The 19024-nt window shown below is 39.8% G+C and overlaps 1 protein-coding gene across 1 annotated transcript in view; it reads right to left on the bottom strand.

Annotated features, from left to right (window-relative positions):
• The window catches only part of RASGRF2 (Ras protein specific guanine nucleotide releasing factor 2), a 493174-nt gene that overhangs the window by 233678 nt on the left and 240472 nt on the right, over positions 1-19024 (bottom strand). Inside the window, exons 14-17 of the mRNA XM_007943466.2 lie at positions 14369-14617; positions 12616-13004; positions 6700-6822; positions 3785-3874 (exon numbers count right to left, since the gene is read on the bottom strand). Coding sequence (XP_007941657.1) covers positions 3785-3874; positions 6700-6822; positions 12616-13004; positions 14369-14617 — 851 coding nt within the window. The remainder of the gene's footprint in view (positions 1-3784; positions 3875-6699; positions 6823-12615; positions 13005-14368; positions 14618-19024) is intronic.

The following is a 19024-nucleotide window of genomic DNA, read 5'->3' as shown; positions in this document are numbered from 1 at the left end:
TGGTGTTGATTGTGGAACCAAGTAATATGAAATCTTTGACAACTTCAGTCTTTTCTCCATTTATCATGATGCTGCTTATTGGTCCAGTTGTGAGGATTTTCATTTTCTTTGTGTTGAGATGTAATCCATACTGCAGACTGTAGGCTTTAATTTTCAACAGTAAGTGCTTCAAGTCATCTTCACTTTCAGCAAGCAAAGTTGTGTCGTCTGTATACTGCAGGTTGTTAATAAGCCTTCCTCCAATCCAGATGCCACACTGTTCTTTATAAAGTCCAGCTTCTCGGATTATTTGCTTAGCACACAGATCAAGTAAGTATGGTGAAAGGATACAACCCTGATGCACTCCCTTCTTGATTTTAAACCATGCAGTATCCCTTTGTTCTGTTCCAACGACAGCCTCCTGGTCTATGAATAGGTTCCTCATGAGCACAATTAAAGTGTTCTGGAATTCCCATTCTTCTCAGTGTTATCTAAATTTGTTATTTGTTATTTGTTATCAGGGTCACAGGCACTGTCAAATCTATTCCCTCATTTCTTCTACTTCTAAAATTGAATCACCTGGCTCTAAGTCACATTGTAAGCAACATCAACAGCACTGTAAAAAAATCAGTCTGGTCACCCAGGATTCAGGCTTTTTTTCACCTAGCAACACAGGCTGGAGTTCGTCAGAAACAGCCCCCAAAAAGCACAGCCAGGGCTGGTTTACTTGAGAGAGCTTTATTCCTAAGAATATTTCAGCTGAGGAGAGATGTATGGAGAAGGGCAGCAGACGCAATGTGCTCAGACAATGAGGAAGCTGTGGTGGTTCAGTTACTTTACCCTTCTGGTCCAATATGCATGGATAGCCTGCCAAAGTCAGAAACAATTCTTTAAAGCTCATTAGGAATATCTATGCTCATTGCAGCATTATTCATAATAGCAAGAAGATGTAAACAACCTAAGTGTCCATCAATGGATGAATGGATAAACAAATATGATACATACATACAATGGAATATTACACAACTATAAGGAATAATGAGGAGCTCACTGAGTGTCTTATAACATGATTGAATCTGGAGGACATTATTCTGAGTAAAGTAAGTCAACCTTAAAGGGCAAATACTGTATGATCCTGCTACTATAAAAAGACAAAAATAGATATACAGACAGAAAGAACATTCTGTGATGGTTACCAGGGATGGGAGGGAAATGAGGGAGAATCACTTTCTAGATAGTAGACATTTGTTATTTTTGGTAATGGGAAAGGCAAATATGGTAAAGTCTGCACAACCTGACCAAGGTAAATGAAAACACTAAAAAGTACAAAAGAAAAAGGGACAATTTTGGCAAATATTATCACATATAAAATTTTGCAATAACAGTAGTAACAACCAAAAAGTATGCGTGTGGTTACATAGATAGATATGTATGTATATATGCATATAGAAAGGCATATGCAAGTAGATGCATGAGCATGTATAGGTGTATCTGTAAACATATATATATTTTATATATATATGTATGTGTGTGTGTATATATACACACACACATACATGTCTGTGTGTGCTGTACACATATCCATATATATAATAAAGCATGTAAGGTGCACAGGTATGGAGACATCCTAGGCATATCCAAACAAGAGGCAGGATTGGTTTACTGAGTTAAAAGGCTAGGACCATGGTCTTGTGAGATAAGTCAATTGGTATAATACAGTTCACAAAGATAACGTTCTACATCCTAGTTTGGTGAATAACATTTAGGGTCTTAAAAGCTTGCAAGCAACCATCTAAGAGACAACTAGTGGTCTCTACTTATCTGGAGCAAAAGAGAATGAAGGAAAACCAAAGACTCAAAGGAGAAACTAGTCCATAGGATTAATAGCTCACACAAACCATGGCCTCTTTTAACCTGAGACCAGAAGAACTAGATAGTGCCTGGCTACTACTACCTACTGTTCTGACCAGGGACACAAAAGAAGATTCCAGATAGAATGGGAGAAAAATGTAGAACAAAATTCAAATTCCTAAAAAAGTCCAGACCTACTGGACTGATAGAGACTAGAAGAACCCCAGAGACTATGGCTTTAAGATACCTTTTGAACTTGGAACTGATGCTACTTCTAGAGGTCATATTTCAGCCACATGATACTAGATCAGCTTACACACAGAACAATTTCTATAAAATTTTTAAACGGGAACCTAATTTGCTGTGTAAATGATCACCTAAAACACAATCAAATATTTTTTTAAATGAAATAAAGCAAAGCTCATTAGGAATGCCCACATGGTGTAAATGGTTAAGTGCCTGGCTGCTAATTGAGAAGTTGGAACTTCAAGGCCACTCAGAGGCACCTCTGAAGAGAAGCATGGAGATCTACTTCTGGGAAATCACCTACTGAAAAGCTGACGGGCCACAGTTCTACTCTGACACACATGTGGCCTCCAGGAGTTGGAATGCTCAACAGCAACTGGAAAAGCTCATTAGAATGTTTAATCTTTATTGCTGTTTCAGGTAAAAAAGAAGATTCTCCTACCCAGCTTCCAGAACAGGAGGAAATGAGCTCATGCCAAATTAATCCACACAAGGCATACTTAACTTATGAACCCTGTGAGAAAGCTTTTGTACTTCACTTTTTCCCAAGGCAGACAGCTTATGAGAATGGAAGACTAGAGAAAGTAGGGAATCACAACCTACCCAACATTTGTGAAAGCATAGCAAGATTCCTTCATTATTCACACACATGGAAAATGTCCACTATAATAGAATGCAGTCAGTAATATAAGTCAACTGGATTTGCAAGGCATCAATATTGTTACTATTACAAGCTATTTGTTATTAGGCAGATAGGACTTTTGGGGAAAGTTTTAGGAATATTTTGGGAGGGCAGAACACCCCAATTTGCCTAATCACATTGAATGTAGCATCCATCACAAAATGTTGAAGAAGTGGAAGGTGGTCTATCTGCAATAATCACTATAATAGTTCCTGTACTTTATAAAATGTCTCTCTTTGTTCTTATTTCAATTTAGAAAGAATTCACACAGAGAGTACTTACTGGCTACTATTGTGAATACAGGTTGATAGGCTTTGGAAATTGATGCCTTTGAGGGGTGAACAATGACCAATTAACAAATACACATCACTTTTGGCTCTATTAATCATGATGATCAGAATCCCTAGGGTTAGTTTAGGTGAACACCCTCACAGCAACAAGGCTGTTGAAGCCACTTGCTGATTAATATTAATATAATGCCCTCCTTGCATGTGAGGGAAGAAGACAAATATTCATTAATATAATTTTCATCCATTAAAATACTGTACTTTTATCTTAATATTTTTCCTCTACCCTGGAAATTAACTGACAGCAGCTCAGAAAGCATTGTGGAGCCACTGTAAATTAATTATGAGTCAGTTAAAGCAATAGGTCCCCTTCTCTCCTCTTCTCTTAAAAGCCTTCACTCCCACCTTGCAAATGCTTTTAGCATGATACTCAATCAAAATGGAAACACATCTTCCCAATAATTTGGCGAAAACCATTAAAGAACTCCATAAAGTAACATGGGAGAAACAACACATCCTTCTCTGATGCAGAATTTTTCAAAAATGTAACACACAAATTGCTGTATAAGAATCATCTTACTTAAAAAAACAGTCTCACTCTAGACAGAGGCACTGGCTCATAATGGGGAATCTGCCTTCTTAATAAGGTGCTTAGTGCACCATCAAAACCCTGGAAGTCAAAGACCCATGCTTTAATGTAAGTCCTCAGACACCTGTACATAGCTGCTTCCCCACTCACCTGGTGGACTCCCGTGTCCTGCTGCAGCTGTGGCGATTGCAAAGGCAGAAGCAGGAGAGACAGAGCAGTGGGCACTGTCAGCAGTCTGTCCTGGTTATTTAAAAAGAAAGTGGAATGGTGAGGTCGGTGGATCATATGCTGTAACGAAAATTCTCATTTTATCCTTGCATTCAATGAAGGCTTGAGCCAAATGCCCTGTATTGTCCCTGTTAACAGGCAATTAACAAGATTCTACATCAGCAATTCCACTCATCCCCAAGAACAAAGAAAACATTATGTTTACAACATCTTGTATATGAATGTTCACAGCAACATGACTCACAACAGTCAAAAAGTGAAAGCAACCAAACTGTCCATCAACTGATACATGGATAAGCCAAAAGTGGTATATCCATGAAATGAAATATTACTCAGTCGTAAAAAGAAATGAAATACCGATACATGCTACAACATAAATGGTCTTTTAAAACATTATGCCAAGTGAAGGAAACCAGATACAAAAGGCCACACAGTGCATGATTCCATTTATATGAAGTGTCTAAACCAAAAAATCAAATGCACTGCCGTCGAGTTGGATCCTACTCATAGCGACCCCTCCTTGGGTTTCTGAGGTGGTATCACTATGGAAGTAGATTGCCCAACCTTCCAGAAAGTGCATTAGTGCCAGGGGAAACTGGGAGTGACTGTTAATGGGTATAGGGTTTCTTTCTGTGAAAACGAAAATTTCTAGAATGAGATAGTGGTGACGGTTGTACAACTTTCTGAATATACCGAAAAAGACTTAAAAGGGTGAGTATGTGGATTATACCTCAATAAAGAAAGATTTTTCAAAAAGATTCTGCATCAGTTACTGTTAGAATTTCCTTTTCAGAACATTTTTACAGATGGGGATGGGTTAAGTGTGGCCCGTCTAAAATCAAAAGGGTGCACCCAGCAACCTTTCACCACTCCTGAGACTATGTTTTATACTCAGTATTTGAGATGCTGATGCCAATTTCACTGTTTATCCTCACTCAGGCTTTTAGTGAAAATAGTTCACTATGATTCTGGCCTGAAGGGTTTTATTAGCTTGTCCCTAAGTCATGCTTAAGATAAATAAATAAAGGAGGAAGCAAAGAGCTGCATAAGGCACTCGTGTGAAAGCATACAAAAGCTCTACCCTGTCCTTATGCAGTAGCCTGAAAGTATTTCTGGAACGAAGTAGCAAGCTGACAGATGAACAGGAAAAATTTCAGTTAAGCAGTGAGATAATGTATGATGCTGTGCCAGTTTGGACACTCTGTATAATCTGCGATTTCAACCTTCTTCCTGTGTTCCTGTGTCTCTATGATTCAGCCATACCAAGGAAGAAACAAAGGATTTAGCAAATCCAAATAATCCTTATTTATTATCTTTCCAAATAATCCTAACATAAATTTTAAAATTTATATATGAATATAAATCTATGATAAGTGTCTTGAGAGATTATAAAGCAGAGCCTGAATTATAGTAATAGAGTGAAAAGCACTTAACTCTTGTCTTAGAAGTTTGCTTCCATAGGCTGTGGCCACAAATTTTTCTGGGCTACAACGAACTCAGGGAAGTCTGTCCCACATGACAATGATCTAGGAAATTGCCAGATACTGGACTGACAGCCTTGAAGAATAGAGAGATCTGTGTATGACAAGCCAGGAGAGTTTAGCTTGTCACCTCCATTTATCAGAGCCATCTAAATGGCAGGTTGGCCTTTAACAGACCAGGAGTCTGAAATCAATCCGGTTCCCAAAGGGCTAATATCTGTCAAGGCAAATTCTCGATCCAGAGCTTGACCAAAGCTAGCTGCTCTCAGAGCCGATGGGAATGACAGCAGCTTTTACCAAGTGGCTAAAGCCACACATGAATGACTATTTAGAGCCATCCTTTCTATTTGATAGCATCTTTTGCCTAACTTGAAAGCATGAATACAGGAGTCAAAAAAATGCCTTTACATTTTACTTGGGGTACTTGGGGGCTAATCTGGTACCATATTTGTATGACTTTCCCTTCTGATTTGAAGTAACTGGCTTGAGGAGAAAAAAAAAAAACTTCAAAGGTAAATGTTATTTTATTTGGATATATTTACTCGAGCAATGGGGAAAATGAGGTAATAATAATAACGAAAAAAAAATTCTGCCTTTTGTTCTGATGGTTTTCCCTCCAAATGGAGAAAGTTTCTAAAACTAATTATGGGGTAATACTTTATAATTTTCATAACTGAAGAAAGAAAAATATACCAATTTCTCTGGTGGTGCTGTGGTTAAAGTATTGTGCTGCTAGCCAAAAGGTCAGCAGTTCAAACCCAAGAGCCACTCTGTGGGAGAAAGATGAGGCAGTCTGCTTCCATAAAGATTTATAGCTTTGGCAACCTTATGGGGCAGTTCTACTCTGTCCTCTAAGGTTGCTATGAGTCAGAATCAATTTGATGGCAGGCTGCTTTGTCTGTTTGTTTTTTGTCCACCAGTAATAATGATGACTGGGGTCCCGTACTGCTGGACTTTGTTTTAGTTGAAATAGTGTTAGTAGCAAAGCCTGCCAAAATTGGAGTGTACCAGATAAGCACCCATAATACAGACTACACTGGGACACATAGTAAGGTATCAGAGTCTGGGAGCATTTTGGTAAAAGAAGCATTAAGAATCTTCATCTAGCAATCATCTAAGGTCAAGCCTCTTGATTCATGTTACTCCACATAAAGTGCCATGCCATGAGGAACCCAAGTAAATACTGGGGATTCTAATGACATAGTCTCTAATCATTTGTTTTTTTCATCATTTTTGTTCTACAGTAGTATTATTTGCTTCCAATTAATTTCCACAAGTATAAGGAGGCAAAGGAAATATCCAGAAATTAGAAATAATTTCTCACTGTTATTTCTAAATCCCTTTCTGAGTTCTCACCTCCTGGCTGGCGATAGCGGAGGTGCCTGGGAGTTGAGGGCGATCTGCAGGGTGAAAGTTCTGCGTCTGCGACTGGGGAGCTTTCCATTCCTGCTTGGTCCACTAGTGCAGACTCTAGGACTGCTGCTTTAAAACATCATGAATTTTAATTCAAGACTTCTTGTCAGTATCATGCATGGAGACAGAAGTTTGGTATGGATAACAAGCATTTCATATTAGTCTACATTTTTAAAGGGCTTTAATACGAAATCAAGTCATTCCTCTTGGCAGAATGCTAATGACACTAAATCTAAACATGGAGCTGTCTAACCCTACTTGCTGACCCTGCTGATCCTGGTTGACCTTGGCTGTCCCTGCCCAGTCTTTCTGTCTGACACTACAGCTGATGTTGAAGAGAAGAGGGAGCATGCAGTAGGTCCCTGGCCTCCAGAAGGGGGTGGGGAAAAGGAAACTTTTCCAGATTATAAATCAGACTAGGATCAAAATTAAAACTTCACTAGTTCTTTGCTTTAGTTGCTCCCTTAAGCCAACTAAAGTTTGGATCTCCACTAATGTGGTCCCCCTAAGAAGCTGTAGGGCCTCTAGATCTAGGGATCTGGAGCCACATTGTTCAAAATGGCAGCACTAGCCAAATGTGGCTGTGAAAAATTTAAACTTAAATTAAATTAACTAAAGTTAAATCAGTATTTCAGTTCTTCACTTGAACTAGCCACATTTCAAGTGTTCAGTAGCCACATGTAGGTAGTGACTACAGTATTGGGCAGCAGAGATATAAAGCATTCCCTCCCACCCACCCAGAAAGTTCTATTGGACAGCCCTGATCTAGCCTATAGATCACCAGGATACCAGTGGAAATTCTGGCAATAAACTTTTGAGAGAGTTTGAGATTATTTTGGCCTCTTCACTGCAAGTAACATCCCAAGAACAAAAGCCTCATCATTCCAGGGTCACATTTAGACTATTACTGATGACATTCCACCCCCCTTCCACTAGCTTTTGTGGTACAAACTGTTAAGCAAGGAAATACTAACCAAAAGGTTGGCAGTCTGAACCCACCCACAGGTACCTCAAAAGAAAGACGTGGTGATCTTCTGAAAGGTGACAACCTCGAAAAACCACTCTGCACAAATTGGGTTGCCATGAGTCAGAATTGACTTGACAATAACTAACAACAACAGACTGGTTGAACAGTCAGGTAAAACTGCAACTTTGTGTATGTTCTTTCATGGAAAAGCACTAAAAGAATTTCAGAAGTTTCCAACAACTCTTCCATTTCTCCTTCCTCAGACTTTTCATAAGCCCCCACTGATAAAAGCTTGGTGTGACTTCTGCTAATTTTACATTACCCTGTCAGCAGAACTACTCACAACCAACTCCTTTTGCCAGCCTATTTGAAATTTCACTCAATAAACTTTAAAAAATCCTTAATGACTTCACATAAAGCCATTTTTACACTTGTATGTGATTTAGGCTCTTAGAAATGTGGCCACTATTTCTGCTATTTTGAAACAAAGGGGCCAGAGAAGGAAAGTGGTTAGTATTCTTACTTGAATGACATAATTACAGTAAAGCTGGCAGTGAGGCAAGATGCAGACAGAAAATCAGTGCTTAGCTGTTAGTTTTATTATTTTCTAAATAGCTCCCTCCCAAGTCAGTAATGGAAGGCATCTGCTCTGCAAAGAGCAAGAAGAATACCAAATACATTTCTTTCGTTTAATTCAACCATTCATTCATCTGAAGCAAATGAGGAAATCATTAGTCAGAAACTACAATGAACCCAAAAAACTTTCCAGTGAGAGAGATGGACAAGACCAGAGTGCATACTGAAAGAATAGGCAAAAAAAGTTAAGAGGTACCCTACAGAAAAGGAGAAGAAAACCCATGCATGGATAGTGGGGAGGAAGAGTATTTTCTCCTGGCATATTCACTTTCTATCAAGTTCCATGCAAACAGTTTTGCTTGCAGAATGAGTAGGCAGATGTGCGCTCCACACATGCTAAAATCAGGAGCACTTTCAGCCCACAGGCAGGCAATTTTCAAACTAAGAACATAGACACAGGTCCTAGTAATCTAGGGAGTATAGCAAAGCTTGAGCTAAGTTGCACAGCCATGGCCCAAGTGAACATTGATTGCTGTTGGTTTTATTTTCATTGAAAATCCCACTGGGTGGAATGTAGATGCATCGGAGTCAAGCTAATATGTGTGCTTTTTAAAAACACCCAGGATGGGAGGAGGTGGGGACTGCTTGGCAGGAAGAGGGCAGGTCACTAGTGAACGCTGGTAAGCCTGGTACAAATTTGGTGACTGGGTTAGAGGGAAATTAAATTCCACTGTATTGCCTCCATGACTGTACTGTACTGTACTCACTGCCATGGAGTCAAATCCAACTCATAGCGACCCCTCCTTGGGTTTCCAAGGCGGTATCACTATGGAAATAGATTGCCCAACCTCCCTTCCAAGGAGTGGCTGGTGGCTTTGAACTGAAGGTGACCCAAATTTGATTCCTGGACGATGGACCTCATGTGCAGCCACCATTCACCTGTCAGTGGAGGTTTATGTGTTGCTGTGATGCTGAACAGGTTTCAGAGGAGCTTCCAGACTAAGACAGACTGGGAAGAAAGGGCTGGAAATCTACTTCTGAAATCCAGGCCATGAAAATCCTATGGATCACAATGGTTTGATCTGCAGCGGATTATGGGGTTGCCTCAGGACCAGGCAGCATTTTTATTCCATTGTGCATGGGGTCATCGTGAGTCTGGTGCTGACCTGATGTCAGATAACAATAAAATCTTTCCCTGAGTTCAAAGTCTCACTCATTTTGAGAAATATTTCCTTTTTCTCTTTTTTCCCTTCACTTCATTTTAAGTTCTCATGCCAGAAAAATAGTGCAAGACAAGCATTATAATTTCAATGACAGTAAAGTTGAATAAAGGTCACTGGCATTATTCAAATAATGTACTCTGAAAATGTCTAGCTAGATGGTGTGAGAGAGACCTTTGACCTCAGTAAGGACCTAATCGGTGAAGCCATATTATGCAAGAAGATTATGTGTAGCTTTATCCTGAAGTGAAAGGCAGAAAATGTATAAATTCTTAGCACAAGCATATTACTCTAAATCATATGTTTTAGGAAAAATTCAGTGAGAAACTGATAGATTCAGCCCTCAAGTTTAGCTAATTCTCTAGTGTGAGAAAGAACCAAATATTTCTGTCACACTTTTATTCACAGGTTCTCTTCATGTGCTGGCCCCAGGCATAAATGATCAATGCTATCATATGACAAGGGTCTCCAGCTGTCTGTGTCCACAATGACTATACCTCTGTCCAACATCTGCACTGATAGGTCTTTGCCAGTGTCTTTCCCTGGGTTCATCATTCAGGCCGCCTCATTTCCCTTGGTCTCCCTCAGTTTTGCTTACCTCACTTCTTTCTCCAGGAAAAACTTATTGGTTCCTACCACAATGACCACATCTCCATCCCAGATGGTAGCCCAAGAATGAAATGGCAATAGATATAATCTAACCATTGCTATTGTGTTTTTGCATATAGCACACCCATGCAAATAACACACACACATATAACGCATACAGAGCTCATAGGAAACTAAAGTGTGAAGGGATTGCTCAATTTGTAAAAATAATTTCATGTGCATGCTATTTGCGTAAAAATATGGTACACACTCTGAGCTTGGGTTATGAAGACCCAGAATTAGGGAATTTGGTGAATGATATGGAATGCTCCCTGTGCAAAAAATGGAAGATTAATTATAATGGGCAATGGGGAGCTCTAGAACCATGAGTTGGAATCTACTTGCCAACAGCTAACAACAACAAAAACAGAATGATGACATATATTTGGACTGCAGCAATGCAAAATGAATAGATTTTACTTTGCCTTTTTTATTAAAGGAAAAAATACTCCATACTACTAGGCTTTGAGGGTAGTGGTGGCTCAATGGTAGAATTCTCACTGTCTATATGGAAAACCTGGGTTTGATATCTAGTCAATGAACCTCATGTCCTACTTATGTGTTGCTGTGATGTTGAACAGGTTTCACCAGAACTTCCAGACACAGACTGACTAGGAAGAAAGGCCTGGCAATCTACTTCTGAAATTTGCCAGTGAAACTTCTATGGAGCACAAAGGTCTGATCTTCAACTGATTATGAGGATGGCACAAACCAGTCAGCAAATCAAAGCCCTGGTATTTGACACAAGAATACTTGTTCTGACTTTAAGCACTCCTAACTCAAAATGATATAACAATCCAAACTTATGCCCAGATTTCTCCTCTTCTATTAACCACAGACCAATAAAGGTGAGGAGAGAACTTCCCATTTTCTGGCAAAGGCTTGTACTTCATAGGCCACTCCATCCTAGAGGGCAAATTCAAGATAAGCTTCTCTAAATCACTTCTTCCAAGGAGGATCAAACCCCAGATACATGTGTCAGCTGGGACACTGCCTAATTATTCCAGAGAAGAATACATCATGATTCTGCTGAAGCTTGTTGTTCTAATGACTTTTTAATGATCTTCCCCATTTCCTCCTCCTTAGTTGCTAACTTGTCAATTTAAAGAATTTCTTGTTAAACAGGGTACTGCTTTTGAGAATGACAACCACTCCGGTTAAAATTCCATTAAGTATTTTACTCAGGAAACTTATTTAAGTGATCTGATCTAGAAAGTACATGGAAATTTCAAGGAGGTAGAAACGCCAGGACTTAAGCTTTCATCTGGGCGACCCTCCTTGAAATGTGGGCACTTTGTCTGATTTATGGTCCACTTTTGATTATATTATCAACCACAGTAAAACATTTTTAAAGCGTGCTTGCTAGTTTAACTGTGGAACCATTTTATTTTCATCACAGAACACTGGACTTGAAAAGCAACAGGGATCACCTCTTCTAGTACCCTCACTGAACCAAACTGAGGAAGGTGAGGTGATGTGCCAGAGGACCGTCGATTAGTTCACTAAGTGTTTTGCTTGGTTCATTCATTTAACAAATATTTGCTACCTGCCAGGCACTGGCCTAAGCACTGAGGATATAGAGATGCACAAGACAAGGTTGGGGATCTCATAGGGCTTACATGAGGAAAGACTGTCCAGGCAGAGGGAAGAACAATGCAAAGGCCCTGACGCAGGAATGACCCTGGTATTTCTGAGAAACCAAAAGGAAACCCACTTGATGAGATTAGTAGAGGGAATGTGGTAAGAGAGAGATTGGAGAGGGAGACAGGCTCTAGGCATGACAGGGCCTTGAAGATCTTGGGAGGGAGGATATACTTTAAGTATGATGGGAAGTCATTCGAGAAAATAAGCAGAAAATGATACAATCTGATTCACAACTTTTAAAATCAATCCTGGCTGTGACATGGAGAATGAACACTGACCTCAAATCAATTTTTCTGCCGACATCTCTGTTGCAATATGGAATGTTGCCTTGGTAACTAAACTGAAGAACCCACTTTAATGTTTCCAGGCCAGGTCATCATCAGCAGTGGGAAAGTTGCAAGTAGAATAGATGCTTAAAGTGGACACTGGAGGAGGAGAAGGATCTGAGGCATGAGCTCATGGATAAGGGAGCTCACAGCCCACCTCTACACAAAGTATCTTTAGCCAATCAGCCATGACCAAGTTCCAGGAAGAACTGCCTAGTAATATGGTGTAAAAATACTACTCTTCAATGCAGAACTCAGTGCAATTAGCTTTTTACTGTATAATGCACAGGACAGCTAACCTTGTTCTTGGTTCTACAAGCGCTAGAGGGAACTACAGGAATTCTCTGACTAGCTAATGTACTCATTCTATACTCTACACAGGTTTGGAAAGTTACAAAGAAAGGGAAGCTAGGGTTCCAGAAGGAATGGCGGGGAAGCAGGTGGCCAGTAAACATGGGATGTGGCAGCTGGATAATACCTTTTTGAATACTTCGCTTTAGCTTGTTACACAGGTCCACGCGGGGGTTATCTACATTCTCTTCTACAGATCTCGGGCTTTGGTCTGGAGAAGAAAGGCCTCTGCTAAGATCCAACGGTACTTTACCGGTGTGAGGAGGTGGGGATGCAGCAGGGCTATGTGTGGTGGTAGGACTGCTGGACGCTGAGGAAGTGGTCAGGTCCAACGCTCCAATCCTTGAGTTCAAGGGGGAAGTCAAGGACAGCTTTCTGGCTCTCACAGGGGAGGAAGTTCTAGAAACAGCCAGTGGTGGAGGGGAAGAAAATTTGCGACACAGACGAGGGGATTTTCCATCCACCAAGTGTTCACCTCTGTTGTTCTGGCTGGTCGCAAAAAACAATTCCAGTGACCTAAAATTAAGAGCAAAACCTATTAACAGATTGTAGCCAAGTGAAAATGATTTCTATACTATCCTTCAAGAATATGTTATTTGAATTCAAAGGCCACACTATCACTGCACTTATGTAGCTGGATTTTGCTCAGTCTAAATGCTACATGCTATAATGGGAACAGTGACGGTTCAGTGGTAGAATTCTCATCATGAGGGAGAATGGGTTTAATTCCTGGCCAATACACCCCATGCACAGCCACCATTCATCTGTCAGTGGCAGCATGCACGTTGCTATTAAGCTGAACAGGTTTCAATGGAGCTTCCAGATGAAGATGAACAAGGAAGGAAAGCTGAGTGATCTACTTCTTAGCATCAACCAATAAAAACCCTGTAGATTATAATGGTCTAACCCTTAGGTGATCATGGGTATGGTGCAGGACTGAGCAGCATCTTGTTCTGTGGTGCATGGGCAACCCACGAGTTGAAAGATGGACTTGACGGCAGCTAAAAACAAAAATGCTACATGTACACTATGTCTTTGCCCAAAGAACACAGGACACTTTAAAAAAATATATGCCACTCCTCGGAAGGAAGGTTGGGCAATCTACTTCTGTAGTGATACTGTCTCAGAAACCCAAGGAGGGGTCACTATGAGTTGGGTCCAACTCGACGGCACATAACAACATATCTATATATACTGTCCAATTCCTTGCTACTAAACTGTGGTCTGAAAACCAACCATGAACTTGTTAGACATGCAGAAATCAGGCTCAAGACTGCTAAATTTAACAAGACCTATAATTACTGAATGCATGTTAAAGTTTGAAAAGCCCTGATCTACTCAATAGTTTAAAATATATATATATTGTTTAAAAACAATATATATATATATTTTAAACAATTGATCTACTCATCTATGTCGCCATGAGTCAGGTCCGACTCGATGGCACATAACAACAACAACAAATATATATATGGGAGCTCTGGTAGCATAGTGCCTAAGGCACTTGACTGCTAACCAGAAGGCTGGCAGTTGAAACCCACCAGCCACTCCTCAGAAGGAAGATGGGGCAATCTACTTCCGTAGTGATACTGCCTCAGAAACCCAAGGAGGGGTTGCTATGAGTCGGGTCCGACTCGACGGCACATAACAACAACAACAACATATATATATAAAAGCCCAAAACAATGGAGTTAACTTCCAAATAACTGTAAAGAGAGCAAAGGCCATTTAGCTTTTCAACTTCTTACCAAAGGAACTACCTGTGACCTCAGTTCACAGTCTTCCACTGGTGGGGGGCATGGTAAGTCCACAGGCAAGATAAGACCTGACTGCATGGTTGCACAGAAGCCAGTGGGGTCACAGGCAAATCCTAGACATACCTCACGGGGATGGAAGTGAAAGGACTTTTGTATATGTCAGAAAGCTTCGCCAGCACCACAGCTGCAGTAGTGAAAATTCGGTAGGTGTGCAGAAAAGTGTTGAGAAAATCAATGCTAAGAAACCGCAAGTCTGTCAGCCGCTCCAAAAGGCGCTCCACGCTGGCGTAACGGATCTGTGGCACCTTGCAGGAATTGAGTGTTTTACTGAAGCAAATGTCAGCATCATCTTTATGTAGACGGGCATCAGACCTACACACAAAGCAGAAGCATGATAACCAAACCAGCATAAGGCTTCCTCTCCAGCTACTGAGAATTTCGGTATTTGTAAACAAACACTTGTGTGTGGGTTTTCCATTGCATTTTATAAGAGATGGATAAATATATATATTTAACGTGTGTGTGTGTGTGTGTGTGTGTAGGACAACACTACTTAAAAGTGAGGATGGCAAGACTTCACCTCTTGTAGTCTGGTAGTGTAGTGTCTAAGGCACTTGACTGCTAACCAAACGGCCAGCGGTTCAAACCCAACAGCCACTCGTTGGAAGGAAGGTTGAGCAATCTACTTCCGTAGTGATACTGCCTCGAAACCCAAGGAGGTGTCGCTATGAGTTGGGTCCTATTCGACGGCAAACAACAACAACAACAACATCAGGAAGGACCAGTTTCTGGAGGATATCATGCTTAGTAAAGTAGAGGGTCAGTGAAAAAGAGGAATACCCTCAAGGAGATGGATTGACACAGTGGCTGCAACAACAGGCTCAAACATAGCAATGATTGTGAGGATGGTGCAGGATCGGGCAGTGCTTCATTCTGTTGTACATGGGATTACAACAAGATGGAACCAACTCAACAGCACCTAACAACAACAACATGTTGTATATAGATACATACAATAAAGTGGGTCTATTTTTAAAGTATGTCATTACAGTATAACCAAAAAAACCAAACGCACTGTCATCAAGTTGATTCTGACTCCTAGCAATGCTACAAGACAGAGTAGAACTGCTTTATAGGATTTCCAAGGCTGCAAATCTTTATGGAAGCAGATGGCCTCATCTTTCTCCTGTGGAGCAGCTGATGGATTCGAACCATCAATCTTTCGGTTAGGCAATGTTTTGACCACAGTGCCACCAGTGCCTCTCCTCATTACAGTATGTTGTTGTTGTTGTCATGTGCCATTGAATCGACCCCGACTCACAGCGACCCCTCCTTGGGTTTCTGAGGCAGTATCACTACGGAAGTAGGATTGCCCAACCTTCCTTCCGAGGAGTGGCTGGTGGGTAGGAAAGCCAAAATTAATTGTGAAGGCGGTAATGATGATTTATTTCAATCTGTGGATTCCTTCTCCTTAGTTTAATCAAGTTTTATTAGGGAAGTGAAGTCATGAGCACTATGGTTTATTTAGGAAGGGAAAAGAGCATTACTGCTATGCCCTTAAATCAAACCCAAACTAGAATATCAGAACTGAGCTTGAAAAATAAGAGGTGAAATACAGACAGTGAACCCTTCTTGAGATTCTGCTTGAAAAGGCACCTAACACTGCCACTCTGCTTTATGATTCTTTAAAACCTTCTGTTTGGCTGTCTCCCAACCCATCACCCTGAGGCAGTTCTACTAGAAGCCTAGAGCACTCTCTCCAGGGGGATAACCAAACCAGGAGGAAGATGCACACAGGCTGGTGGAGTGGCTGGCTGCACGTTCAGAATCTGCAGCCTTTAGAGCACATTCGTTACAGATGGCGAACAGGAAAAAGTTGTAAGAGGGAAGACTTGTAAGCAGAGACTGAACCCACGTGAAGCTCCTAAGAATTGCTCAACCTTCACCAAGACTGTATCTGTAGCCTCTACTTTCCCTCCTGAGAGGCCCTGTCCCCGCTCACTGCAGCATCTCAGAACAGGCAATCAGTTGTCTGGAGACCTGGATTTTTACCACTTGGTTAAAGGATGCACTTCAGGGCCAGTGATTTCCAGTGAGGTGACTGCTTGCTGAACTCCAGTGGCTTATTGTGAATGTCTCTAATTAGCCCTTTCAGCGCTTGGAGGGACATTAAGTTATATATATATTTTCTTATGGATAAAAAGGAATCAATAGCTTTCTTAGCTTGCTCTTGGAAACTTCTTACCTCAAAGTATGTTCAGCACTGGTGCTGGTGGAATTATTTCATTTTGAGGCCTGAAAGAGCATTTTAAATCAGCAGCTTACTCCTGCCGGGAAACTGCTAAGGGTGGTCTCTTATTTCCAATGCCGTTACTGGTCTCAGAAATAAACAAGTGTACCTTTTGAGATTCGTAAAAATAGCATGGCTCCTCCTGTCACTCATTATGTGGCCCTCAGCCAACTTGATGTTTCTGGTTCTTAATTTTCTCATTTGTAAAATGAATAGATTAAAAATATCTTAGAAAATTCCATGCATGAGGTAATCCTGCATCATACCACCATGGGAAATCTCCATTTTCTAAGAGAGTAGATGTCAAAACAAGCCTTAGACTATATACATAAAATGTAAAACACGTTTAGACACCATTTAAAGGGATATTTTTACCTAATAAATGTCATAATCTAGCATCCTAATTGGGTTTTGAGCTTTACATCTTTTGACTGTAATTAGTTTAATCAAAGCACAAGGGGGTTGGGGGGGGGGGTAGAGAACTGTTGTAGCCAATATGATATTAAAATAAAACTAATTACTCCTCTGTCCCTCAAAATTGTGATTAAATTTTCATTTTAAATAGAGAAAAGAAATTAAATACTATGAAATTATTTAATTCTCTTTTATTCCACTGAACAGGATCTCATTTTATTTCCTAAGGGACTCTCAGGAAAGATATAATGTGTTTCTTAAGCCTCCTATGACAATGGCAACTCTTTTTGGTAAACACTTAAAAAAGCAATCTGAGGCATCAAACCCAAATCATCCATAATAATTAGTAAGGTTTAAAAGGAAGACAGTGCTTGCAAAGTGATTCCACGTCAGTAATATAATCAAGATTAGATAATTATTTTTTCCTTGAACTCTGCAAAATGTAGTGACTTTTTCTGTGATCTGTAGTCAAGGAGATGCCCAGGGAGCTGGGAAAACAACATTTAGTATAGGACGGGGCCGTGGAGAAGGCCAGGGGGCAGGCATAGAGTGTAAAATCATACTCTCCCCTCTGAGTGAGGACACCCAGGCTCAATGAGGCTGGGGAAAAAGAGAAGAAAGAATAGGTGATACTTTATGCTGCCTTGGGAGTATACCTAATATAAGATGAACACAAAAACATGTCTGACTCTAATAGAAAATCCTTACAGCCTAAGACATAGAGTTCTCTCCTCATAGGAAAGTGGTTCCCACTCCCTGGCATGTCCCCTGTGTGCACCCAAAAGTAAGAATGTCCTGGTCCATATGTGAGGTGGTGGCACAAACGTGACTCAACATGGACATGGATAAAACTACCATCATGGGGAAGGAAAATATCCAGGCACCAGCCATAACCACCAGGCACAAAACTAAAGTTTACATTACTATTAATTTTTTAGTCTACAAAATGTATGTATAGCAGATGTTCAACTGTCCCATGGTTTAAAGACTTATAACTTAGGTATGCTGTCTAATGTAACACATTCCAATTCAAAAGCAGCTGGATTTTGATGGCTTTTTAACTTTTAAGAAAGTACTTTTGAAAAAGTAAAATTTAGAACATAATTTTGTAAAGTATTTTAAAAGGAATTCCATGTAGAAGATTAATAAGAAGACTGACTCAATGATACAAGTTCAAAAATTAAGGCATAATTTGAAACTTATGACTTAATATTCCATATTTTGACTTAAAATTCCACATTTTTAAATTTTAGCATTATACATTTTCAACTACTCTGGATAAGTAAAATATAACTACATTAAACTAAAAACCTAAAAACAAACCATTAAAGTATTCTTTGCCCTAGAGTTTTAAAGTAATCTCTCCCAAAATGTTTTTACATTTGATTAATCATTTTAAAAGGCTGGCAGGTTCAAACCAGCCACTTCTCAGAAGGAAGGCTGGGCAATCTACTTCCGTAGTAAATCATTTTTTATAATTTTTTATTTTTCTATAATAATTACAGCACTAGGTGTTATGTACTTTGCTTTCATCTGATACATTAATACTTGTTTTAAAACTTGTACCATTGGGATCATGCTAATTGTAGTTAATGCTTATCAGAAGAGGAAACTCATGGTTGTGAAGTTCTTTTTCATTGCCTTAGCATGAACTATCAGACATCAAAAAGCTAACAAAGGCATAGAAGACAAATTTTTTTTTAGTTTCACATAGATTTAAAAAAAAAAAATACAAAAGATTTCCTAAAACAAACAAACAACAACAACTTTAACAACAAACACTTTACACTTACAAGTTGTACTGCAAACAACTGAGAAAAATGAGAGCAATGAATATTTTGGTCAGTTTCAAAATAATCCAAAAATAATTTTTGAGTTTGAAAGCAAAAATGATCACTTTAAATTATAGGACTTGCTTGTTAACAAAATATATAGGGAGCAGGATAGTGGCCATAAGCAAACAGCCTATGAGGCAAACCCATGTACAGGTAGTGCATCGTCAGTTGATTCATGTTGGACAAAATGAAGATGTATCTCTGTATTCAAATCTGTGGTAATACAGTCTAGATGACAAA

Source organism: Orycteropus afer, unplaced genomic scaffold (assembly GCF_000298275.1).
Source record: "Orycteropus afer afer isolate SDZICR_OR568_19922 unplaced genomic scaffold, OryAfe1.0 scaffold00107, whole genome shotgun sequence".
Lineage (NCBI taxonomy): Eukaryota > Metazoa > Chordata > Mammalia > Tubulidentata > Orycteropodidae > Orycteropus > Orycteropus afer.
The sequence above is the reverse complement of the archived record's forward strand: the minus strand, read 5'-3'. Positions and strand labels throughout refer to the sequence as shown.